Source organism: Chiloscyllium plagiosum, unplaced genomic scaffold, assembly GCF_037043375.1.
Source record: "Chiloscyllium plagiosum isolate Xiang-an unplaced genomic scaffold, Cpla_swu_hap1 HiC_scaffold_3, whole genome shotgun sequence".
In the NCBI taxonomy this organism is placed as follows: Eukaryota; Metazoa; Chordata; class Chondrichthyes; order Orectolobiformes; family Hemiscylliidae; genus Chiloscyllium; species Chiloscyllium plagiosum.
The window spans coordinates 85750955-85778281 of NW_028270141.1; the positions used below are offsets into that span (position 1 = coordinate 85750955).

Consider the following 27327-nt stretch of genomic DNA (forward strand, 5'->3'; position numbering starts at 1 on the left):
CCAGAGGACGTAATCTTAGAAGGAGTCACCCAATTAAGACAAATGAGGAGAAATCTCTTCCCAGTGGGTAATGTATCTGTGGAATTCTTTACACAGAAGGCTATGCAGGTGAGTAAGGTTAAGTTTACTCAAGGCTGAGATAGACAGATTTTTATTAGTAAGGAAATCAATGGTTATAGAAAAAGGCAGGACAGTGGAGTTGAGAATTATCATATCAGCCGTGATCCCAATCAATGATGGAGCAGACTTGATGGGCTGAATGGCCTACTTCCACACCTACATCTTATGGTCTTACCCTTCCCACCCCTCACCAGCCAGAGGTCTCGATCCAGGACATGGGAGAGGGCTTACTGGAGTGAAGGATGCAGGGAGCAGTGAGATGGATCTCAGTGTTGTTCCGCCCCCCCCCCATACTCATTCCCTCGATCAAGTATTTGATCTGGCCACTGACGACTCAATTAGCAATGAGTCAGGGAGTTCAACTGTGCACCTTTTTGCCAGAACTTCATTTTTCTTGAGGCGGGAACCTGGGTCTGTTCAGGTACAGCAGCATCCCACATAATTACATGGCCTCCTTACTCAAATCTTGTGACCAACAAAAGGAGAACATTTTGTCCCTTCTTTCTTATGCTGCAATACATGGCACTCTTATTTTAGTCACATTTATACCATCTTAAAATATCTTTTTGCATCATAACAATGATCATCATTGTCATCATATGTGTTCTACCCAATGGCAGGTCCTTCAATCATAGCCTGTCCATATCTTGCTACTCTGTTCCATTCTTCTTCATTTGCCAATAACATCTTCAAGTCATCCAATACTTGTATTTACTTCCTTCCTTTTACTCTTTTGTTTTCCCTAATTGTCCCCTCATAATATCCCCTACAAGCACATTTTCTTATAAAAGTGTGCCCAAGCCAGTTTCTCTGCATGGATTCTTGGTGTATTATAATCCCTATCATATCACTGATTGACTGACAATATCATGCCACCTTGACAGGATGGTTGGTCTATCTATATCCCATGGACTGCAGCAGGTGAAGGTAGTTTAAGGACAGTTAGGGATGGAAACCAACAGATGTCACACTCCTTGAACAAATATAAAGAAAAAATGAGATTTCATATATAGTTCTTGTTACTTAGTTTAAAGTAATCTTTGTTCTCAGCAATGCTTGTTGTTAGTAATATCAAAATCCAGGACCTCTGTACTTTAAACTGATTTTGTGAGATGATGAATTCAAATTTCCAGCAGTTTAATTTTCAACGATAACTTACATTTATTGCACACTTTCAGTGTAGTCAAGTGGTAGAGGCTGGTACAATTACAGCATTTAAAAGGCATCTGGATGAATAGGAAAGGTTTAGAGGGATATGGACCAAATGCTGCCACATGGAATTAGATTAATTTCAGATACCTGGTTGGCATGGACGAGCTGGACCGAAGGGTCCATTTCCATGCTGCACATCTCTATGACTCTTAAGTGTTGTTCTTTAGTGCAGGTTGAGGCACATATTTGGATACAGTAGAGAGTTTTACTCAGCATCTAGCTGGGGTTATACACTTTTTGTATTCACTTGACAGGCATCGCTGGCTGGCTACCATTTATTGCCTGTCACTAGTTGCTCTCGCGAATTCTATTGACTTTCAGAAGTGTGATAGAACTCAAAATTGGTGTAAAGGAAACAGAAACATTCTGTTGGCAAAATATTATCAAAATATACATTTGAAGAAGTAGATAATAATAACCATTTTCTAACATGATATTTATTGACTTATTCTAATTAAATTACCAAAAATACCAAATGACAGTTAAGTTTTGTTGTATTCAACTCAGATTTAGAAGCATCTTTTAAAATTGAGTGTTACTTTTGATCCCATAATCTTGAAGTATGATTGCTGTCACACGACTGTTAAAATAGTTTCAGTCTTTTTTCTATTTGTTACCAGGTACGATGGCTCCTTGACTCCAGTGCCACCTCTGGATTATGGGATACCAACATTACATTATTTTGAAGACTGGGGTGTTGTAACTTATGGGGGGGCTTTACCAGCAGGAGTTAACCAACCTTTCCTGTCCTTCAAGTCGGGTAAACTTGGAGGACGTGCAATCTATGACATGGTTCATCAGAAGAAATATTCACAATGGATCAATGGATGGAAGAATTTTAATGCTGGCCATGAACATCCTGACCAGAATTCTTTCACGTTTGCACCTAACGGGGTACCTTTCATCACCGAGGCTTTGTACGGCCCAAAATACACCTTTCTCAACAATGCTTTAATGTTCTCTCCAGCCACAGCAGGCGCTTGTTTCACTCCTTGGGAAGGGCAGGTGACAGAAGCATGCAATTCCAAGTGGTTGAAATATAAGCAAGGGATCTCTGGGGAGTGTCGTGGCCAGGTGACAGCAGCTTTGGAGCAGAATGGGGTGGTCTTTATCAGCGGAGAGGCAGTGGGAGCTTACAGTCCGAGTCTGAAACTGAAGAGTTCCCAAAGGAACCTTTTCCTTCTGCAACCCCAGCTTTTACTCCTGGTAGATCAAATCCACTTGGCAGAAGATAGCCCGCTTGAAAAAATGAGTGCATATTTCCATAACACAGCTGTGGCTTTTGAGGAAATATCTGAAGACGGAGTGAATGGAGCATTTATTAGACAAGAAGATGGTCAGTACACAATGTTCTGGATGGACGATAAAGGCAATAGTGAAAAGGCTGGACTGGCATTCAAGACTTATCCTCGTGAATATCCATATAATGGTACATACTATGTGAATGTCACAACTACCCTGAGGTACCCAGTCACTAGAGCAGCCTATGTTTTCTTTGGACCTTCTGTGGAGATTCAAAGCTTTAGCATTCGAGGAGATTCAAATCGGGTAGATATCTATCTAGCAACAAATGAGAAAACCTATACAGTTTATCTCTTAACAGGGGAAACTGCTGTGAAACCACTGTTTGCTATGGTACTAGCTGACCATCAAAAGATTGTGTTTGATAGAACTTCTGCAATCAGGGATACTTCAGTGCAGGAGGTGAAAGATTATGTGAATATTGTTGAGGAAAATCTTCAGCATACAAAACCAGTGTTTCAGCAACTTGAAAAGCAGACCTTGGCTCGAGTCCTGAACACTGATAACTTCCGGAAGACAGCCGAACGTCTTCTAAAACTATCAGACCAAAAGAAGACAGAGGAAGCTGTTGAAAAGTTATTTTCTGTCTCGCTTAGACAAGCCAAGGCCAAAAAAATGAAAAAAGGAAAAGGTGGTGGTGATAAGTTTCCCAATAACCTTCCCGATATTTTTGCACAAATTGAAATAAATGAGAAAAGAGAGCGGAAGAAATTGCTGCAGCGAATGCAAGAAGAAACTTCCAATGAAAGAAATGAGGACATGGGGGAAACTGTTGACTTTACAGACTTTTCTGATATGAAACCAGAACGAGGTTCAAACAAACATGTAAAAAGTGGTTCTGTGAAACCAGGAGCCACTGTTCGAAGCACTGCACAATCCTTATCAGCTTCCTACACAAGAGTCTTCTTAATTTTAAACATTGCAACCTTCTTTTTCCTCTTAGCATTACAGTTAATTCGGTTTCAGAAAGCTCCAAGCTTGCACACTCAAAGATTTCTCTATGCTGTGCTTCTACTAGATAGCTTTGTTCTGCTTTGCTTGTACTCCTCTTGTTCTCAAGCACAGTGCTAGACCAAGGAAGCCAATTTGTGAAAGACTGAATAAATATGCAGTAAGATTACACACCTGAGTGCTTAATGCAAATACCAGGTTTGCAAATACATTTTAACTGATTTTTATGAGAGATACCTAATAAGAAAGCCAAAGATTTGATGAATCATTCTCAAAATTGCAGATTAATGGAATGACCTTTTAACTCTTATAATCTGCCATCCTAATCATTCATCATGTGTTTCGCAGGATAGCTGTGTGACAATGCCTCATTGCACAGCTTCTTTTGTTATTAGTATTTCATCTCCTTGTTGAATAAAACAGCATTTTGTTTCTTTTGTTATTCATATTGCACTTGCCTTCATTCCCATTCCAAGGGTATTGCAATGAATCTGAAGTCTTGATATCCTGTAAATCTTCATTATCCACAAGGAGGCTTCCCTTCATTAGGTTGGATCAACTGAACAAAAATATGCAATTATTTGAACAAGCCCATTGCTTTTAAATATTTTGGTTTGATGCTCTTATCTGTAAATGGTGGACCTGTAGCTTCTTTTTACTTTTGAATGTTTGGTGTTGTAGTGTGTGGATTCCTGTGATTGCTGGTGACATTTCAATGAACAGCAATAGTTATGCATATGATGTGTCTATTAACTGCAGCTGGATTGTTCAGTTTGTTATTCTTTCCATGATCAATCATTAAAGCACAAATGTTATTAAGCGTTTCTTAAGCAATTATTTTAAAAATCCAAAAAATGTTTCTTTGAGCTATGATCCATTGTTTTTAATGAGTAGAATATGGTCAATTATGCATGGTGTATTAAAATGTGCTCAGTGGGATTGCAGTGAGAAAATTATCTTGTATTTCCTTCCTATAATCATGCTTCTTTGCATGTCTCTGCATTGCCAACTATCCCTTATTCAGTGACTCTTACAATCTTCCACAATCCTCCTGTCAGTTTGTGATGCCCCTTAAAATGCTTTAATCAGGAAACATCAAAACCCTTACTTATTGTCCGTGTGAAAGCCATCTAAATAAATGGATGTGCAAGAGGTGAACAGCAAAGATTCATGAAGAACACAAATATAAACTGCTTCACCACCCCCACACTCCAAACAAAAACTCCCCTACAGCAATCCACAAAATATCCATGGATTTATAATATCCATATTTGTGCTGATTGTTAAACCTTCTTCAATACAGTGTGTTCATTACCATGGGAAGTCTCTTATGAAACCCGATTAAATACTTCAAAATTCCATACGTGCCATATCCATTTTGAGACTGAAGCAATTCACTTAAAATGGTTGCACACAATCTGCCCTTTGCTTTCAGCTTTCCAAGTTATTCACCATAATTTCAAAATTACTAATCTAATTTCCAGTCTATCGCATCAGTGAGTAAACTCACCTGTCTGGTACACCGACGAAAATGGAAGCAAATGCTGTTATCATTTCCATGCTTTTGCATCCATTTGTGGAAAAACATAACGTGTGTCTGAATTTCTGATATGCACATCCAATAGGTGAGACTCCCCACCATCAGCATGTATTTATAAACAATTCTTAGAGTTTTACCTGCAACTAATTTACATTCAAAGCGTAACTTTCTTATTGGACATATTTTTGAACCGTGTATTTGTGTACTCCATGGATATCTACCACGGGTCTGTGTACTTGCAAGGTCAGCCCCAGATTCCATCTCTTGTCCTCATTGACTCTTCTGGTGTGATACCGTGGTCCGTTGAGGTACTTAGGAGAATTATTTAAGATCTGTATCCACATTTCATCATGTCAATCAGGACTCTGTCCTACATTGTGCAGATAACAAGGTGGACTGGGTGTTCAACTTCATTTCTCTGTCTTCTATCTCCTTCACAGCTTTTCTACTTGCTATTACTGCCTGAATTCTCACATACCCATGATTGTCCTGTAAACTTCTCCTGTCACCCTGGACAAGGTCTGAGGGACCTACTGAAAACTTTACGACTGCTCTGTAATTGCGAATTTCTGGGCAGAGTCGCATGGAAATAATATATTTTAGAACAGACAAATGCAATATCCCTCTGAGCTGAGTGTACCCTGGATGTTGCATTTTCCAAGACGTTTTGTTTCTGCAGGGCAAATAAACCTGGTGACACAAAGAAGTATCCATCACAAAGGTTATGAAATACATGTAGTTTTAGAGCTTGACCTGGAAACAACAACTTGGCATAGAACCAATAAGCTTGTGTATTAACCTGCTTCCTGACCAGATTTTCCATGTCATATTTTATCTAGAGCCAAACCCAGTACAGGGTTATTCATTGTTAAAAATGTAGTACTCTAATTACAGAATTGACATTCTCAGAACTACTGTACATTTTGACCACAGATTTCCTTTAACTACCCTAAGGCAGACTAGGATGTTGAGTGCCTCATTATTAAAAATCCTGTTTTTTTTTTTAAAACCTCTCTATTGCTTACAAATCTTATCCTCTATTTCATTCCCACTCGTCTGTAGCCTGTAATTTTCTCTTCGTCCACAGTAACAGATTTTTATATACGTTTTAACTCAAACCAGACAGATTAAGCGTAGAACTGAGCTACACTATGGCATTGTGCAGTGCATATGCCCTCTTGTGAGGTGAATTATACCAGACTCCATACTGGTGAGAGAGTTAAGCATGTATAGTGAATGATAACCAGTAAAATATAGAACAGGCAGACCATGAGACCAATCCATATGAATGTCACTGCAGTGCTCGTGACAACATTTTAGAGTTTAAAGGTCCTACTGAAGCCATGTCTTAACCTCACATTTCTAAACCTATTATCAGCAACAGGAAGGAGCCACCAACAACACTATTTAAAGGGGTCATTGACTATTCACAAGTCAGTTGCAGGTTGAATTCTTCTGCACGTTGCTATAAGTCTACAAACATTTGGGAAGAGTTCTTGTCATGAGCTATTTGTCTTGCAACTAAGGAGTGGGCAGTCAGGGAGGATAAAGGAAGGAGGAAGCAACCTAGAGTTGATCTGTCTGTGATGAACTCACTTGTGGAAGATATTATTGATCAAACTCAATTCCATATTCCTATTAAGGAGAAAGTGAGGACTGCAGATGCTGGAGACCAGAGTTGAAAAATGTGGTGCTGGAAAAACACAGCAGGCCAGGCAGCATCCGAGGAGCAGGAGAATCGACGTTTCGGACATAAGCCCTTCTTCAGGAATGAGGCTACACCAGCCTCATTCCTGAAGAAGGGCTTATGCCCGAAACGTCGATTCTCCTGCTCCTCGGATGCTGCTTGGCCTTCTGTTTTTCCAGCACCACATTTTTCAACTCCATATTCCTATTACCAGTCTCACAGGTTACTCTCTCTGTCATGTACCATAAATAATTGTTTTATACAATAAATGAAAGGTGAAGCCACCACAGTGGAGAGAAATGGAAGGTGGTGATGTCACCTGAGTGTTATCAAGTCCCAGGGAAGGGGAGGGTTTGAGGAGGAGAGACCTTCATGGTAACCTTTGCTAGTGTACAAATTGAACCTGCACTGGTGGTATTACTCTTTATCACAAACAGCTTTCCAGCTAACTTAGCTAACCAACACAAGCAGATCTTACCTCTAATCTATCTTCAATGATATGTGCAGCATCTATGCTAGTGATTGAAATCAGGTGATGGTGCTGGATCTTCAGTCTGACCACCTTCTTGGTGTTCCTTCAATGATGAAACAACAACTCTCAGATATCTGAAAGGGAAAAAAAAGACAAAATGGGATGTTTGTAGTTCAAATGGTGAGGGGACAGTGGTGGGTTTGTGGGAAGTTAGATGGCACACTTACGCCATCTGTAACATGTAAATCAGAAGAGCGAGTGGGATGAGAGAAGGAGATTATGCTGTGACTGGAGTGCCTGAAGAGAAATTCAAAGGAAAACTGTAACTCTTTAATTTCTGTTTTTAAATCTTAAAAATGGACAACCTTGCTGGTCTCTTAAAATGGGTGCTCACATGATTGTAATTCCAGAAACAGACATTCCAGCTAAAGCTGACCAACAGGATGTGGAGACAAATAGTCTACTTCCATCCAATTCTAGACAAAGGAAAGCATCAAGATGTATTACATTAAAATAGATGTTAATGCTTTTGCTGCACCTCATCACCTCACAATGGAAACTCTTATAGGGGAGGTAAAGCTATGATGTTAGCTTAACGACCCTCCAATTGCCCACTGAGATGGACCCTCAACACCTGAAATAGCTGTGTTTATTTTTTCTCTTCTTCACAAAAAAAAATAAAGAAAACCAAAAAGAACAAGTGCTTTCCCTGGAAAAGGGGGGAAAGAAAAAGAAACTCTCCTCCTCAAAACACAGAAACGAGCAACAGTATCATCAGGAACACCCTGCCCGTGGCCCAGCCAGCACAGAGTCAGTGCCCCCAACTGAGGAGATGCTAATTCCTGGTTAATTTTTGTTTTTAGCAGAGGAGAAAGTTTTCTTGTTATATATTTTTTCCTTTTTTATTTTTCCCCACACTACTGTCTGGATAATGCTTACATTTTCCCCAGCACCTACGATGTGTGCGTGTGTGCAGGTATGAGATACAGTGAAAGACAACAGGTGTATAAATCTTTACAGAAGAACCTCAATTATCCGAATACCAATTATCCGAAAATTGGATTATCCAAAGGAGATCTCGCGATCCCGATGGAAACATTACATCAAAGAGGTGGCTCCAAGAGTGATTGCGTCTTTTGTTTACAGTGATTAAATAGGTACCGTCTCAAAATGACTGACCTCCTGCCCTCGCACTCTCTCTCCCCACACTTTCCCTGGATTTCTACAGAGGAGTGTACCCTAAACCCCCACTTCCCCAGATAATCTCTCGAACATTGTCCTGTACAGGGCAAACGTGGAACCTGTCAAAAGGTTGCAGTAAAAAGTTATGAGTGTGCACGCTGTTTGCAGACTTATCACACAAAGGCAGCTGCAGCAGCAGTCTTGTTGGTGTACAGTCTGGCTGTCCTAGAGAGGAGGCGGGGGTGGATAGGGGCCAACATAGAGGGTGGGCGGGGGTGGGGGGGGTGGTGTTGCGGGGGTCAGGGGACGGGGTTGTTGGATGGGGTAGGGTGCAGGGGGGTGGTGTTTGGCGGGGTTGGATGGGGTCATGGGGTGGGGTTGGGAGGCTGGGGTGGGGTTGGACGGTGTTGGACGCAGAGAGTGGGGTTGGGAGGCGGTGTCGGGTTTTGGAGGTGGGAGTTGGGGGGTGGGTTCAGAGGCAGGGGTGGGGTTGGACGGTGTTGGGAGATGGGGTTGGGAGGAGGAGATGGGGTTGGACGGTGTTGGTGGGCAGGGGGCGGTGGCTGGTGGGGGGCAATGTTTGGGGGACAGGGTCTCGCGCGCTGTGTGCTGCTGCAGTCTCCTGAACGGGGAGCATACTTTAAAAACTCTGGGCCCCACAAGAGAGGCATTTAATCGATTAACCAAATAATCGAGTATCCGAACAAAATACTGCCCGCCCATCTCATTCGGATAATCGAGGTTCCCCTGTATTCATTTCCCACCACCTCTGAAGAAAGGAAACACCTGAGTGGCCAGTGACAAGCAGTGCCCTTCTCATCAAAGGGCAATGCTGTGTGATCAAACAGTGAAGGGGAGGGCAGGGATTAAATCAATATAGAGTCGGAGGGAATAGCTGTCTTTATCACATGACTGAAATCTTGTTGAATTGATTAAATATACATTTCTTGGATTCTAAATCAGTTACTGATTGACTTCCAGATGGGAAGCAGAATTTCAAACTGAATTAGCAGCCTGCCTCCCACTATTTGCAAGTTGTTGGCTTGAAAGAAGCCTTCAGTTTGCCTATGGGAAGGATGAACTACTGAACACAGCTCACTGAGGAAACTACTATTGCATACTAACTTCTGAGAAGTTGTAACTCACCCTGATTTTTTAAAAATATCCCTGGATCTACCAAAGCTTGAAGTTTATAAGCTATCCCCACTCTAATACTTTCTTTCTGAATTTCCAGAATGTTTGTGAGTAAATGGAGTAGTGAAACAATGCCCCCACCTTTTGAATGTTTATTAACGAACCATATCTTTGATGTCATCCTTAAAGCATTTTGCATCTGTAAGCAGATTATTCTGTGCAAGCATTGCTTGTTAACCCTATTGTTGATCCCTTCCATCGCTTTGCTGTTGATAGAGAGTAGACTGATGGAGAGGACAATCTTTGGCCAGATTGGATTTATCCTGCTTTTTGTGCACAGGACATTTCTGGTCAATTTTCCACAAATAAATGCCAGTATTGTAGCTGTTGTGGAACAGCTAGAGATGTGGCTACTTCCAGAGTGCTGTTGTCATAGTTGGCTGAATAACAAGCTTTTCAATAAAGATACTAATAAAAATTGCAAACTTACTTCTCTATGTCTCTTATAGCTGTTAATCCAGTATCTGCAGCCTTCATCTGTCAAGAAAGCTATTACTGAACCTCATCTCAAGTTTCCAGTTAATGTAGCAGATCAGAATCTAATGATATCATTGGAATCTGATCTGATATTTAAATAAAATCCTGTCAGTTTGGGGCCTCTGTCCAAGCAGTGCTACTTGCCTGCCTAGCTTTATGTTATCACCAGGTTTAGAAACCATAACTTTGGTCCTATCATCCAAATCATTTATAGGTTTCAGCATTGATCCTTGAGGCACACAACTCATTACATCTTACCAATCAGAAAATTACCTATCTATGCCTAGTCTACTCTGTTTCCTATTAGTTAGCTAATATAAAGAACATATCTTTTCTGTATGTTTATTTGAGGAAAATAAGTGTTAAAACCAAAGAACACTGAAAGATCACTGCAAGTCTATTAAAAACACATTACCTGAAACTCATTGTCAGCACTGTTTTTACAATTGCAGGTTCAGGCAGTAGTGGGACAAGATGCAGATAAGCTGGAGCCAACGATATGCACAAATGGAGCTTCAGCTGGCAACAAGCAGCTGATTGGTCTGTGGACTGGTGAACAGTTATTGATGATGAAGGCCTTCTGTCTGCCAACAACTATATGATTGGTTTTCGGGTAGCTGAGCAGCTTAGGGCTGTAAACAATGTACAGAGTAATTAACAGAGCCACTATTTGCCTGGGAGCTGTTTTTGTTCTTTGCAGTTTAAAAAAATAGTTTAAGCTGAAAAAAAACAGTTCATTTTATGTTCAGTAGTTGTTGTAAGCTGTAACTTTTATTAAGTCAGGGACCTTCTATACCTACAACTAGTGTGCATCCTGAAAACCAGTGAAAGCATCCGGAGAAGGAATATTGAGAACCAGTATTCTGAACAACAAACAAAATCATCTCAGCAGCCCTGTGAACATTAACAAGTGAACTATCTTCACAGTCACTGCCTCTGTCCATAAAACCAATAGTTTTCTTCCTGCCTATCTGTGAGTGTAAGGGAGAGTATATAAGGGGGTTTGCATTTTAACTAGTAGTTATATGTTTTGAAATGGCTAAAAGTGGATAAATCCCCAGGACCTGATCAGGTGTACCAGAGAACTCTGTGGGAAGCTAGAGAAGTGATTGCTGGGCCTATTGCTGAGATATTTGTATCATCGATAGTCACAGGTGAGGTGCCGGAAGACTGGAGGTTGGCAAACGTGGTGCCACTGTTTAAGAAGCGTAGTAAGGACAAGCCAGGGAACTATAGACCAGTGAGCCTGACCTCGGTGGTGGGCAAGTTGTTGGAGGGAATCCTGAGGGACAGGATGTACATGTATTTGGAAAAGCAAGGACTGATTCAGGATAGTCAACATGGCTTTGTGCGTGGGAAATCATGTCTCACAAACTTGATTGAGTTATTTGAAGAAGTAACAAAGAAGATGGAGGGCAGAGCAGTAGATATGATCTATATGGACTTCAGTAAGCATTCGACAAGGTTCCCCATGGGAGACTGATTAGCAAGGTTAGATCTCATGGAATAAAGGGAGAAATAGCTGTTTGGATACAGAACTGGCTCAAAGGTAGACGACAGAGGGTGGTGGTGGAGGGTTGTTTTTCAGACTGGAGGCCTGTGACCAGTGGAGTGCCACAAGGATCGGTGCTGGGTCTTCTACTTTTTGTCATTTACATAAATGATTTGGATGCGAGCATAAGAGGTACAGTTAGTAAGTTTGCAGATGACACCAAAATTGGAGGTGTAGTGGACAGCGAAGAGGGTTACCTCAGATTACAACAGGATCAGGACCAGATGGGCTAATGGGCTGAGAAGTGGCAGATGGAGTTTAATTCAGATAAATGCGAGGTGCTGCATTTTGGAAAAACAAATCTTAGCAGGATTTATAACTTAATGGCAAGGTCCTAGGGAGTGTTGCTGAACAAAGAGACCTTGGAGTGCAGGTTCATAGCTCCTTGAAAGTGGAGTCGCAGGTAAATAAGATAGTGAAGAAGGCGTTTGGTATGCTTTCCTTTATTGGTCAGAGTATTGAGTACAGGAGTTTGGAGGTCATGTTGCGGCTGTACAGGACATTGGTTAGGCCACTGTTGGAATATTGCGTGCAATTCTGGTCTCCTTCCTATCGGAAAGATGTTGTGAAACTTGAAAGGGTTCAGAAAAGATTTACAAGGATGTTGCCATGGTTGGAGGATCTGAGCTACAGGGAGAGGCTGAACATGCTGGGGCTGTTCCCTGGAGCATCGGAGGCTGAGGGGTGACCTTATAGAGGTTTACAAGATTATGAGGGGCATGGATAGGATAAATAGACAGTGTCTTTTCCCTGGGGTCAGGGAGTCCAGAACTAGAGGGCATAGGTTTAGGGTGAGAGGGGAAAGATATAAAAGAGACCTAAGGGGCAACTTTTTCATGCAGAGGGTGGTACGTGTATGGAATGAGCTGCCAGGGGATGTGGTGGAGGCTGGTTCAATTACAACATTTAAGAGGCATTTGAATGGGTATATGAATAAGAACGGTTCAGAGGGATATGGGCCGGATGCTGGCAGGTGGGACTGGATTGAGTTGGGATATCTGGTTGGCAGGGTTGGGTTGGACTGAAGGATCTGTTTCCATGCTATACATCTCTATGACTCTATGACTCTATATGCCAAATGTTCATAATTATTTACCTTTAATTCAAGTTCATTTATTTGTAATGAATACTCGTTCTTGTTAAGTGCAGTAACCTGATCTATGCTTTCTGAAAACCCTGGGTCTAAGGTGAGGTAAATTGAGGAATTCTGTATGCTTTTTAAAAATTTTTAACTTTTGTGACAACTTCAGGAATACCAGTGCTTGATTTCCAGCGCACTACCCTAAGGAAACATAACACTAATCGTCTATTCATGCCAATATGTTACTATGTACTATGTACACCATGATGCATTTTTTGTGTAACAACATTTGATGTGGCATCTCATCAAATGCCTTCTGAAAATCTAGGTATGGAACATCCACTGGTTTCCTTTATCCACTTCATATGTTACCTCATTGAAGAACTTCAGCGGATCCACTGAACATGATTTTCCTTTCACAATGCCTTGCTGACTCTGTCTGACTGCTTTGATCTTTTCAAAGTGAGCTGCCATAATGTTTTTCATAATAGCTTCTAATATCCTCCCTGCAATGGATGTTCAGCTAACTAGATTGTAATTTCGTGCTTTCTGTCTCTCCTCTTGACTGAAGGAGTTACATTTGAAAATTTCTAATTTAGTGGAACTTCCACCGAATCTGGGGAATCTTGGAAAATAAAAACCAACAGATCAACTTTCTTATTAGCCATTTATCTTAAGACTAAAGGATAAAATCCATCAGGAACTGGACACTTGTCACTTACCATTCCAATAATTTGCACAGTATCACTTCTCAAGCATTAAAACATAAGAACTAGGAGCAGGAGTAGGCAATTCAGCCCCTCTAACATGCTCCATCGATTGCTCCTCCATTTATTCAGTGTCTCAGCATCCATCACACCCTGCAGTAGTGAATTCACAGAGTCATGACATTTTGAGAGAAGTAATTTCTCCTCATTTCTGTCTTAAACTTGCTAGCTCTCATCCTAAAACTGTGACCTTTTGGTCTAGACAAGAGGAAACATGCACTTTATGTCTACTTTGCCAAACCCCTTCATCATCTTATATACCGCAGTTAGATATCCTCACATTCTACTAAACTCTAGAGAGTATAGGCCTAAATTGTCCAATCTCTCTTCATTGGATAAATCGTCATTTCTGGAATCAATGTAATGAACCTCCACTCCGGCAATTGTAATTTGTTTTGAGTTCCTACCTCTCGTCCATTTACTAAATTGCATCTATCTCTGTGATATATATCTTCAATATTGAATATTTCCCAGATCAAAAATGAAATAATTGTAAAAAAGAAATCACACAGCAGTGTTAAAGTGGCTAATCAATTTTTGACCTATAAATAGTTTGGCCACCCATGCAGTGTGATGGTCAATCTTCATTATGATGCTAAGGATAACAAATGGAAGCTATTGCATTTTTCAGTAAATATATTTAAAAGATAGCCTCAAAGCTATGTAAGGGAAAACTTATGTAAGCTATTCATGTAAGGGGTTCTATGAATAAACTGGTTAAATTCCAAACAGCTCGAGAATGCGATTAGATATTTTTGGAGATTCCCAGAGTGTGTCGGGAACATGAACAGTTCCTAAACCCAGACCCACAGTGTCTTCTGGCACTTGCACAGGATGAAGTCTGGAGCCAATTATCAAAGGGCTGTTTGGCAGGCATATCATACGCTGCAGTACTTTCCTTTTTAATTAGATTTGGTTTCATTTCTCAGCCCCTTTCCCATAAATGGTCACCACCAGTGAACACTTGATATAAATTATTTATGAGGTGCTCTGAAAACGTCTGAAAGGAAGTTGCATCAACTGTCATTTAGTGCTGGTACGCGTACCGTAAAGATGGAGAAATATAGGACAGTGCTGAATTTAGTTCTGAAACAGCATGCTACTCTAGGATATAGCTTTCTAGCTTTAGCAACAGCTGGGGGAGAACAGCTATTCTCTGTTGTTGTGTTCAGTTGTCCCTGTAATTCTTGGAACTTTGCCTACAGTATGGTTTTTCTTCTCGTCCCAGCCCTTGTATTATTTTTACTGGGATACTTCGTAAGTAGCAGAACCTGGAAGCTATGTACTGGCTGTTGCATCAACCAAGTAAAGCATTGCTCTAAAACAATCATCTGCCGTGGTATAAAAATTTTTCTGCAAATCACAGTGGGTGCTTTAGTAGCTCCCATAACATGGATTTCTGTTGCATTGCTGAATGGTACTTTCTATGAATGTGGTATGTGTGGCTACCACAGTGAATACCTCTTACAAACACTTTGCTATAACAAATCCAGTGACTGTCAATCCAATCTTTTTAAACTGCCTTGTGGTCATTCAACATTGCCTCTGCCAATCCAGGAAGATATTCGTCTCACCATACGTGCACAGTCTCAGGTAAGATAGACTTTGGGTGTCATATGTTGTGGTAGCTATACCTTTTTCTGTCGAACGATACAACATTGTATACAAACTTTTACGTTTAGCCAAAGAGAATTGTGCATTTATTACATTTACTGTTACTATCAATATGACAGCAAATTGAATGAGGGTGTCAAGTGATTAGATCGTCAAGTATGAAATAGGGCCATGAATGAGAAGACAACATGCCTCAACCTGTCCTAGACTGGGGGTGGGGCTAGGGGATGTTGGATTCCCTTAAGATTTGGTTTGTCTAAAATCCCATTCCAGTATAAGAGATAGTATATCATATTCTGTACTTCTGTCTGAGATGAATATTGATCCAGAGGTGGGAGAATCTTTCGAAAGAAAGCAGGCATTAACATTTCAGGTCCTGTGATCCTTCTTCAACTTGATTTCACTTCTAATTTCCAACATTTGTAGTTCTTTGGCTTGAAGATGTTTATCGTTTAAATCAATTGAAGGCTGCTTGATCCTTTTTTTAAAACATTCTCCACACAAAACCAATGTAATACACATAATAGTTACTACTATAGATATAGCTTTGGACTTCACTGTGTTTTTGTTTCATTTCTTTATACCTACGAAATTATCCTTTGGGAGAAACTCAAAAATTAAAGTGACCCCCAACCCAGTGCATGCTTCATTTCAATACTTAATTACTTTTGTTCAGGCAAAGGCTTCAATACAGTAATGATTAAAAACCACATAGTAAATGAAGTACATTAGCCCCGTGAGCATTATGTCATCAAAGAAAAAGGGATATCAGTTTCCTATCCAAATACTTTTATCTAAATTATTCATAAAATCAGAAAAGACTAAGAATCTTCAGCTGTTTGAGACCTTTTGTAATTTAAGCTTAAATTTTATTAACAAAAATGGAAATTGCTGGAAAAACCCAGCAGGACTGGCAGTATCTGTGGAGAGAAAGCAGAGTTAACATTTCAGGTCCAGTCACCCTTCTTCAGAACTGAAGTTCATCCAGCTTTTCCAGCAATTTCAGATTTTGTTCTGATTTCCAGCATCCGCAGTTTTTTGGGGTTTTTTTGTTTAAACTTTATTAATATTGATAACTGTGATAACTGTGTATTACATTAAGATGGTCAAGATTACATGTCTATTGTGGAGACAAACAAACAGATAAAATTATGGTTTGCGACATCCATTTGGAATTTGTATATAGTGCCAGCAGTCTTGGTATGAAATGATGAAATGGTCAGGTCAGAATGAGAAGCCTTTTTCTTTGTTGTGCTCAGAGGCACTGCTAATAATGCAACTCTTCCACTGACACTAATCTTAAAAAGTCTGTCATTCTTCATTGTCAATGTGCTGTCACTTGTTCTCAGTTTCTAGACTTTGTTGTGTTCAAAACCAGAAAGAAATTTGTTGTGCTGGCTGATCCTGAACTCCTGCCATTCTTCCTCTCTGTTCAATTCCTCTTAACTTGCATTTGTAAGAACGGGCAGAATCTTGTACTTCTGAAATATTGGAACATTTTTATGAGGCAGAATTTGCAAGAACTACCAGATGTGAACACATTTGATTAATCCTGCATTGAACGGCAATCATTCTACAAGTACCAATTTCAGGTTTTAAAAAAAAAGTTCTCAAATAAGGTAATTTGTAGCATTTCAGTTTCCTCAAACATAGAATGGCACAATTAGTGCAAGGGTACTAATTAGATAGTTAAAATAAGACTGACATTATAATATCCTTTTTAATAACTAACATAGAAATTGATTTCAAGTAGTCTGCAGTTAGATTTCTTACCTTCGTATTATGATGTTTATCCATAGGAAGAAATCAATGGTTCTTTGAAAACAGGGCTAGATGGAAGGGTTCAATAGGAGCTTTACGATCCTCCAGACTCAATTCTCCTCATTACACCCCACTCAAGATTCTCTTAATGCTTTCATACTTTATATTTATCAATTGGTTTTACTTCAAACAGCAGTTTCAAATGTTGAATTTGGTGAAGATAAACTTTATACGCTGGAACAGTTGTTGATTTAATGCATTGGGTACAATGAGAATATGAAGCATATTTTATCTTCTTGCTCGCAGGTCCTTGGATGGAGCCTGATAGCAGCTATCGTGGTTTTCACTCTGGCTTCTACTTGCATCTTGCGCTGTTATTCTCCTGTCAGCTTTCTGCAATTGCAGTTTTGGAAAATGTACAAAGTAAAGGAGAATGAGTTGTTTGAACAGAAGTCAGCGGAGCATGCTAAAGAATTGGCAGAGAGGAATCTGAAGAGTTTCTTCAATTCCGAAGGACCACAAGACATAAGAACCCCAAACAGGGCAGCATGGGAAGAGATTTCCCTTCTATACTCGTTCAGCAGAACGGAAGAATACTATAGCACAATACACAAATATGCGGAAAGGAAGGCTGACAATACCCGCACATCCACCTCCACTATTCACATGGATGTGCCTGCTGTACTGGACTTTGTTGATGGTAATAAAAATTCTGTTGACAGCCATGTTTGAAAATTTGGCAAGGGTAACTGCAATATTTCTAAGACTTCCACATAGCCTGAAATATGTGGTGTTTTTACACGTGTGTATCAAAGTTATGTTACAATATTTACATTTGATTCCTCTGGACATGTAACAACACTTCACATAAGGTTCCATGTGCAATTTTTTGTTACTTTTTATATATTTTATACACTTGTATACCTTTTTTTATTGAGAATGTAAGTAATGCATTGTATTAAGGACCGGTTTTGTCATTTGACCTATACTGCTCCGAGGTCTACCAGAGACGAGCAAGTCTTAGCTGTCATCATGGTAATGGATTCAGAGAATTTTAGAGGGTTTATCTCTTCATGAAGGAAAACATATTGGAAGCACATTTTTATATGGGTACATCTCTTATCCTCATCTAACCACTAGTTCTTTGTAATCCAAGTTTGAATGATGTTAAATAGCATTACTAATGCTAGAAAAGCAGTAACTGATACAGTTTACAGAAGCTCTGCTCTCGCTGCCAGTGTGTTTTGGAAGGAATATTTCAGGATAAATTAGGATAGATTTGTCACACTCCTCGCAGGAAGCTGGGTTCGAGAGAATGAAAGTCAGAGCTAGGGCTGCTCAGAACCCTGACAACACCATCCAATTTGCACTTCTTATTCTTAAATTATTAGTTTGTTCTGTTTGAATTTATTGTTCTGAAGATTTGGAATAGGATAATTTTACTACTTTTGCCCTACTGTCGATATATCCTAAATCAGAACACTTTACCAGGGATATATAGATTTATCATGTTTCTAGAACTCCCAAGTTTATTCTGTATGCAATCCACAGACTAAAAAGTTGTAAGCCTTTAATGTAATGGGAGCATTGCCAAATAATGATTATACAGATCATATTCCTTACTTACACAATTACATAATATGATATATAACATTGACATATCAGTGTAGGTCTGCACCGAGTAATTTGCCTCCTGATTCCTCAAAGCTCTATTTATAAGGTGCAACTCAGGAGCTGGATGTAATACTCGCCACTTGCCTGGATGAATGAAGCTTCAACAACACTCAAGAAGCTTTTCATCAAAGCAGACAACTTGATTCTCACCACATCTAGAAGGATTCATTCCCTCAACTACCCAGTTGAAGCTGTGTGTACGGTTACCAAATTCACCAAAGTTCCTTAAGCAGCACTTTACAAACCCATGACCAATTCCATCTAGAAGGACAAAGGCAGCAGATATAATGGGAACACCACCACCAGCAAGCTTCCCTCCACTCCACTCACCATCCTTACTAGGAAACGTATTGCCATTTCTTGTTGTTGGGTTAAGATCCTGGATTTCACTTCCTAATGTCATTGAGGGCCTACCTACAGCGCATGGACTGCAAGGGTTTCAAGAAGGCAACTCATTACCACCTTCTAAAGGGCAACTGGGGATGGGCAACAAATGCTGACCAGACAGCAACATTCACATCCTACAATTGAATTTTAAAATCTTCTTTAGAGGCCATGAGTTCACATTAGTTGCAGATATAATTTCTCCTGGGTAAGAGCTGATTGAAGTCAATGGAAATGAAAACCAAAGAGAATGTAAAATGGGAAGCTGATGCATTATTGTCTGACACAAATTACTAAGCAAGTGGATTCATTTTGAAACCACAGAACCACCAACATAATTTAACTTGAATGTTCAAAAAGGATAGACCCAGAAGATAAAATTTGGCTGGGACCTTTCAATGCACAAATATTTCTAGCACCTTTTGTCTCCATGAACAACATTTTATGTTGAAATAAAGCTTTATAATGGTATAATTTTAATAAGAGAAAATGCCATTGATATTTTTATTGATATAAGTGTAAAGACATTATTGTATATTTTCAAGGATAAACAAACTTTTAAAAATTCTACTATAGTGAGGAACATCAGTAACCAAGAATAAAACAAAAGACTTATTTAAATAGATATCTATATATATATATATATTTATATAATGCAAAATAGATTTAAGATATACTGGTGAGGAGATGTCAGTGGCTGGGAATATCCTCAGATCTACTCCCAGTCTGCTGCTAAAATTTGTACAAGTGTATATACATGACTTCTTCCCTATCCCTTCTGATGAACTTGTGACAACAAAATGGGGCGCCTCTAAGGGGGTTCCTGACAATTGTCAACTCAAACTTCAAGTTTCAACATTCTTATATTTAATATATTCTTATTTTTCTTGACATATCATAAACTCATACCCTATTATCCTATCAGATAACAAGGTATCACAGTAGTAGAGTAGCCAAGTTTAAGGGTATTTAAATGGTCATTGGATAGATATATGGACGAAAATGCAATAGCGTAGGTTAGACGGGCTTCAGGTTGGTTTCACAGGTCAGCGCAACATCGAGGGCCGAAGGGCCTGTACCGCGTTGTAATGTTCTATGTTCTAAGCTAAAAGTGACAAAAATGCAAAAGCAAAGAATATCAACATTTGTCTAGGAGTATAACTATTTGATTTATTAATGCATGACATCTATGAATGAAGAAGGTAAATCCAGCACATTATTTAATGGATGAAATTTTATTAGTTGATATATGTTACAGAATATATGTTCCAACTCTCATCTGCATTTAATTGACAACCAGTTTAACTGCTGTATGTTCATTTATGAAATCACAAGAATTATGCTAAAAGAGAAAACATGTTTCAGTTAATTTGGAATAAGCATAAGCTATTTTTAAAAGAATATTTTACTTCAAATATGCATTCTGTTTTGTTTTAAACTGAATAAAAATGATTAAAGAATTATTTGATACATGATTGTTCATTTTATATTTCTGAGACATTATTTTTGGTGCATAGCCCATTGCCCTTCAACATGTGACATTGTGAAACAGTCAGACATAAACAGTTCCAAATGAAAGGTCACTTATCTAATGGAGATGGAGATACTGGGGCCTTGGTCATTGCTCAAGCCAGGCATTGGCCAGTCAGTGGTGGACACACTAAGATGGTGGATGTTGCTCCAGCTGAGTTTCTGATTCAGTAGAGACCAGAGCTTTTTATTACTCACCTCTGCCACCAGAGAGATAGTGGCTGCTGCCAGTACTATACCTAACTCAGTTGGGCTTGCAATGGATCCTACACAGGTGTGAGTGATGATGGCAAAGGAGTTGTAGGGTGTGAGTCATGAGGAAGTGGGCGTGTCAGCAGCAACAGTAAGGAATGGTTCTTAACAAGACTCCCTGCATAATGATGCCAGGTTCTCTAATCAGGCATGGATAAAATCAACATTCCTCCACGTCACAAACAACCCAACAGAGTTTTCTTTTCAAGCTTCCAGCAGTGCGGGACCCTATGTTCATCACCATGTTAAATGCAATGGTGACATAATGAGGTCTTTAAATGGGCTTAATTGCCCTCTTAATGGAGTCAATTGTCATCAAGGGAAGTGGCTGGTCACTAATAGCCCTTCCTAGAATGAACATAATTGGGATCGAGGTGGAATGGGTTAATTCCAACCGATTAAGTACCTATCATCAAATTCACCAGGGCATTAAATTCCATGCCAAGGTTCTGAGACTGAACTAATTATCTCAAGGTACTCAGGTACCAGGGGATGTCATTAAAAAATGGGAAATCTTCCTCACTATAAAATGGAAAATATTGGAAACAATAAGCAATTTAATCAACATCAAAAAAGTAACATTTTAGATTAATTCAACTCTGAAGAAGAATCCTACTTAGAATGCTATCTCATCTTGCTCTTCACTAACAATGCTGAGAAGTCTTTCCTGCTTTTATTTCAGATCTCTCTCTCTCTCTCCATGGATGCTGTCTGACCTGCTGAAATCCCCAGCATTTGTTGTTATCAGTACAGATTTCAGCATCTGCAGTCATTTGCACTGACCTCAATAAGCTCATTGTTTAAAACATTGTTCTCTTTGGAGCTTAAGTGCATAAAAGGAATCATGCTTAATTAGTCAGAATGGCCTAATGCGATAATAACGTAAATGTGCTGCCAACATTCACTGAGTCATCACAACAGACAACATGCTATTTGTTTTAAATAGCAATGCTTTGCTGATTCTAAGAACATAAAGAGAAGTGTGCTCTAAGTAATTAAAACTAAAGACTGATTAATAATTCAATTACTCTCCTCCCTGTAGGCTGACACCATAGCCAGTGTGTTAGTTAAAAAGTGGGCCCTAACAATGCAATGTGATGGAAAGGTCACATAGGCTTAACATTTACATGAAGTGCACCAACCTGAGAAAAAGCTGAAGAGACATTCAGCACCAATACACCAGCCTATGTGTCTGCATTTTCAAGTGGTGGTTAATGACTTTGTGGGAGCTCTTGTCCTGCAGTGCTACTATCGCTATCTCTGAACAAGGAGGCTTGAGATCAATCATCTCTGAAAATATCTTCAATGACTAGTTGTTTTACACAATTGGTAGTAAGTGGTTATGTTCAGCTAAAAGATAATGTGGACATGGCCTAATTAGCAGAGCTTAGGAGATTGTTCTAAGTTTCCAACAGTCAGAAGGTACAACAGTGATTCTCTTAAAACTACCATAAAGCTGCAAACTCCGTTTAGGGGAAATCTTAAACCAAAATACAAAATATACTGAAGGACCTCTCAAATGAAGAAAGTACTGAGAAGATTTCATTTTTTGTAACTTTAACTTGAATCAGCAAGAATGTAAATTAAATATGATATACATACAACTGATCTTAAACTAAAAAGATACATTTTGCTTTATGTAGTCAACACAGGAATTACATGTCATATAAAACCACAATTAACCATACCTCCTCTCACAAGCATGACATCATGGACAATCTCATTGTGTTTACAATAAAATTATTTGGTCCAAAAGTTGCATTCACCAGTAAGTGTATTCCAACTGAAGCCCTTCAATACAGTGAGCATCATCATGATACATATCCACCAACCCTCTCTCATGTGGAAAAAAAGCAAAGTACTATAGATGCTGGAATTCTGAAACAAAATAGAAATTGCTGGAGAAACTCAGCAGGTCTGGCAGCATGTGAGGAAAGAAAGCTGTGTTCTCGTTTCAGGTCCAGTGACCCTTCTTCAGAACTGAACACAATTAAACTCAGCAATTTCTGTTTTTGTATCTCTCATTTGGATCTTTTTAGTCATGATGCTATAGCTTTTCAAAGTTCCTTTTCAACCAGTCAACCGACAGCATCCTGGTCACAATCATTGCTTCTTATACACTCTCTCAACTCCTTTGTGTCTCTGAACACTTTTTAAGGACTCAGTCTCTTTCAGCACACTTGTACATTGCTTCCTCAGGAGATTATGTTTCCTTCTTACTGCAAAACACAAGACTGATCTTTCCAGAGAGCTTGGCGAAAGTGAGGACTGCAGATGCTGAAGATTAGAGTAAGAGTGTGATGCTGTAAAAGCACAGCAGTTCAGGCAGCATCGGAGGAGCAGGAGAATCAATGTTTCAGGCAAAAGCACTTCATCAGCCCTTCCATAAGAACTTGGTTGGCTTCTCTTCACACAAGATTGGAGGTCCTCTCTCAGACTCTGCCCACTTTCTCAGTGCATCTGGACGCTGAATGGCTTCATCCTTCAGTTCTCCTGTTCAAAGTTGTCTTTTGTGTGAACATATGGTTTCTGTCTTGACTGAATCATTATCGCTTATCATTAAAGAAAATTACAATCAATCCTTTTACAACTGATGCAAATTCTTAAAGGTCCCTTCCAAACATTCTTAAAAAGGATTACGGATTACACGAATATTTTAAAGACATTGTGTATTTTCCTCATGGTACTATTTCCAGATAAAAGGTTTACCACAGGTTTAAAAGTGTTGCATTGACTTTGGGAAACCCCAGTCACGAAAGATGCAATTCTACAAATTAATACCTGTTTCCTGTCTCTCTTTCAGATGATCAACTTCTCTCTTCTCTCTTTCTCTCTTTCCCTCTTTCTCTCAATCTCCTTTTCTTCCTCTTCTCTCTCTTTTTCCCTCTATTCCTTGCTTCTCAACCTCTTACTTCCAGAATTCTTTGAACCATTGACATCCCATCTTCCTTCATGCCTCCCAATGGTTGTCTGACCCAATGCAACTGCCTCCACATGTCTAGATTCTTTCAATTGCAGCAAGACAATGTGCCATAATATTTTCAGTTTTCTTAGATTCCATCTGCTGACATGGAACATAAGCATGTATGGCTCTCATCTACCTGACTTGCTCTCTTTATCTCTGGGTTTTAGGACCCAACTTGGAGGAGCCACAGTTTCCTCTTGCTAAGCCCTAGGTCAACCAATTCCTTTACCTTTTTCTCTTTCCTATCTAAAAGTCAAGTCCATATTTTGGCTTACAGGCTTGTGTCCTCACTGAACTATCTTGGCTCTGATGTTCTCAAAACCTGAAGCTTAAAATTGTTTCCCTTGTATTAAAAATCCTTCAGTTATCCCTCTAACACTATAACCTCCCTCAACCCACAAATCCACACTAAGCTCTTTTGCTCTTTTAATTCCACTCTCAAATTGTCCCAATATTAGCAGTTGTGCCACACTTTGGAATTTTTCCCTAAATCCATCAAGATCTCCATTTAACTCTTTTCCCTTAAGACCATATTCAAACTTCATTACCCACACTTTTGATAACCTTTCCTAACACCTTTTTAAGTTTGGCACCAGTTAAAAAAAACCACTGGGTTTTAATTTTGTACATTGGGAATACCAGTCGCTGCATGACATTTAAGTATATCCATGAAAGAACAGTTTTTGAATACATTTCTACTTATGTGGTTTCTGCTTTAACACAATTTAATACCACTTTGAGGTGGAATATAAGAGGCAGAGGTGAGTAATAAAAAGCTGCTGGTCCAAAAGGAAATTAATATTATCCTTTTCCTCTACACCAAGAGTGAATGACTTCCTGATCAGAAGATGTTAAATCCTAACTGCTGTTTATATTGAAATTAGTCCCTGCTGGTTAAAGCATTTCTGGTAAACACTCCAGTAAATGTGTGAGGAGGCAATGTTCTATCTCAGTGGGAAGAAAACTTGAGACCAGTCCTGCCTCACAAAAGTCCAGGCTAATTCACACATCCTCTCCACTGGAAATAAAAAGGCCCTCAATAAATTTAATCACATTTACAAACCTTTTAGACTCAGCATTAATTTCTCCGTAAGTTATTCAGAAGTAATAGTGAAAGTAGACATGTTTTTTTTATAATAAAGGTGAGCATTTTATAATTCAAAGGGAGCATGGAAATGTTGCTTATTCTTCATCAATAATACAGTCTGTTGTCTGTGCATTATAGTATATACTTTGTGCATATTAATGACATTTGTATTATGATTCAGTTGGTCACACATTTGTGGTGACATTACCTCAATTACTATGAAGTCTTTTAACACAGTTTCCCTTCACAACCATCTGATGGATTTCTAAAGCCAAGACACAGTAAAGCTATATATAAACAAATGTGATTTTTGAGCACCTTACACAGTGCTAAAGTCTTGATCACTGGTACATTTGAACTCATAGTATTTACATTCTAATTTTAAATTGTTGTGTATGCATTTACTCATGATCTTCCTCACTATTACTACATCATTAAACCATAAATAAAATAAAGACAAACCAGACGATAATAATCAGAGAGTTCTTTCAATGATATTCCAATCTTCAGACTGTATAATTATTGTCCACTTGAAATTGCTAAAGATGGTGCTTTGAAGAGTAAATGGTAAAACATGCTCTTAAATGGATAATGGCATTTTCTAGACCAATCTAACATTTTGACATAGCAGTGGGTACATGAACTTTTTTTAAGTGTCACCACAGTATCTTTGCTCTTTCTCAACTGTACGAACAACCTTGTGTCTTCTCATTAGCTTCATTCTTATTTCAGTTACCTTGTCATCTTTCACCAAGTCCTGAAGTAGTTGAATATCCACCTGCAAACGAACCTGGGAATACAGATTGTTGCTCTGTCAGTTACTTAGAACATAGTTCTGGTTTTGACCTTCAGCACAGGAGTTAATCTCCGAAGGGTTTCTCCTGCTTTGCTACTGGATCATTGCAGGTTAGTTCACCTTTATAAATTGCTTTTCAGATGAAATTATGATGGCAAAGCAGGAGAAACTCGAAGGAAGTTTACCATTTTGCAAATGGTTTGAGAGCACCACATACAGTAAAGAGCACAATATCAGCATATTGCTAATGCATTGGAATAGTCAACATGTGGCCCAGTCAGTGAAATAGATATTTTTCAGTGCACTTCACTAGGGTAAAGAATTCTTCCCTGTACACTGTGGGTAATGGGAACTGACATCAATGTGAGATGTTTAATGATAGATCTGGAACTTGTTGAATTATCAACATTCTTACCAAATGTGTTTGGAGGATTAAAAATTAAAACAAATGAGAGATTACACAGGACTGGAAATTGGAGTGGCAAATTCAAAGTCAAACTCAATCTTCTCAAGGGTAACTAATGATGGGCAATAAATGCTGGCCCAGTCAGTGACCCCCATGTCTCACAAGCAAAATAAATAAAACATCATGTACACCCAGAGAAATAAAGGGCAGAATTTTCCAAGCCATCCCAGAGCCTTTGAGGGTGGGGACGTGTAATTGGATATGGGGCAATACTTCAGATGCCTGATTCCAGGTTAAATTTGGTATTCACTTTTCAGAACCTTTCAAGTAGGACAACTATCCCAAACCTGATGGTCAGGAACGTCTTCTGTTTTATCAGCATTCTGTGAGTATTCAGTAACACCCAGCCTGTTGGAATTATATTCATGGATGGAGCTTGTTGGGCAAAAATAGGAAGCAACTTTGTTCACAGACTCAACTATTTTATGAGGAGTATGCCTGATGGGGTAACTCCTTTCAAGTTCTGGTGAGTGAAAACTTCTTCAGTAACTTTGCTCTTTCATGACCATGCTGTCTCTTTGTATGAATGCTGAAGGAATGTGTACACCAGCTCAAGAGAAGTCTCAGTTATACGCTGTCTTCTTTACATTTCTTAAGCACAAGGCCTTTGTGTGGAGCCACAGAAATTGGGGTGATACTAAATGAATATTTTGCATCAGTATTTACTGTGGAAAAGGATATGGAAGATATAGACTGTAGGGAAATAGATGGTGACATCTTGCAAAATGTCCAGATTACAGAGGAGGAAGTGCTGGATGTCTTGAACTGCACAAAAGTGGATAAATCCCCAGGGCCTGATCAGGTGTACCCGAGAATTCTGTGGGAAGCTAGAGAAGTGATTGCTGGGCCTATTGCTGAGATATTTGTGTCATCAATAGTCACAGGTGAGGTGCTGGAAGGCTGGAGGTTAGCAAACGTGGAGCCACTGTTTAAGAAGGGCAGTAAAGACAAGCCAAGGAACTATAGACCAGTGAGCCTGACCTCGGTGGTGGGCAAGTTGTTGCAGGGAATCCTGAGGGACAGGATGTATATGTATTTGGAAAGGCAAGGATTGATTTGGGTGTGGGAAATCATGTCTCACAAACTTGATTGAGTTTTTTGAAGAAGTAACAAAGAAGACTAATGAGGGCAGAGCAGTAGATGTGATCTATATGGACTTCAGTAAGGCATTTGACAAGGTTCCCCATGGGAGACTGATTAGCAAGGTTAGATCTCATGGAATAAAGGGAGAACTAGCCATTTGGATACAGAACTGGTTCAA

At 39.3% G+C, this 27327-nt stretch overlaps 3 protein-coding genes and 1 long non-coding RNA gene across 16 annotated transcripts in view; 2 read left to right on the top strand and 2 right to left on the bottom strand.

The window, feature by feature from the left end:
• The window catches only part of dse (dermatan sulfate epimerase), an 85325-nt gene extending 80925 nt beyond the window's left edge, over positions 1-4400 (top strand). For all 4 annotated transcript variants that reach the window (XM_043684798.2, XM_043684808.2, XM_087981184.1 and 1 more), the window contains one exon: positions 1953-4400. In XM_043684798.2, coding sequence (XP_043540733.2) covers positions 1953-3705 — 1753 coding nt within the window. In that variant the 3' untranslated portion in view covers positions 3706-4400. The remainder of the gene's footprint in view (positions 1-1952) is intronic.
• Positions 4035-17293, bottom strand: LOC148150619 (uncharacterized). 2 transcript variants are annotated; one of them, XR_015753755.1, is made up of 4 exons: positions 16925-17293; positions 10553-10769; positions 7291-7418; positions 4035-4144 (listed from the first exon to the last, which is right to left on the bottom strand). It is a non-coding gene; the product is annotated as an uncharacterized LOC148150619 (long non-coding RNA). The 2 variants fall into 2 exon arrangements; XR_015753753.1 differs by lacking the exon at positions 10553-10769 and having other exon boundaries at positions 16925-17217.
• On the top strand, positions 14554-20430 carry LOC122545954 (calcium homeostasis modulator protein 6-like). Its single transcript, XM_043684816.2, has 2 exons — positions 14554-15130; positions 17219-20430. The coding sequence occupies exons 1-2, from the start codon at positions 14591-14593 to the stop codon at positions 17642-17644; spliced, it is 966 nt and encodes a 321-aa protein (XP_043540751.1). The 5' UTR covers positions 14554-14590; the 3' UTR covers positions 17645-20430.
• The window catches only part of LOC122545963 (trafficking protein particle complex subunit 3-like), an 89762-nt gene continuing 82855 nt past the window's right edge, over positions 20421-27327 (bottom strand). For 5 of the 9 annotated variants that reach the window (XM_087981245.1, XM_043684885.2, XM_043684862.2 and 2 more), the window contains one exon: positions 20421-25594. In XM_087981245.1, the coding sequence (XP_087837371.1) occupies positions 25454-25594 (141 nt within the window). In that variant the 3' untranslated portion in view covers positions 20421-25453. The remainder of the gene's footprint in view (positions 25595-27327) is intronic. The other 4 variants (XM_087981231.1, XM_087981227.1, XM_043684880.2 and 1 more) reach the window with 2 other exon arrangements.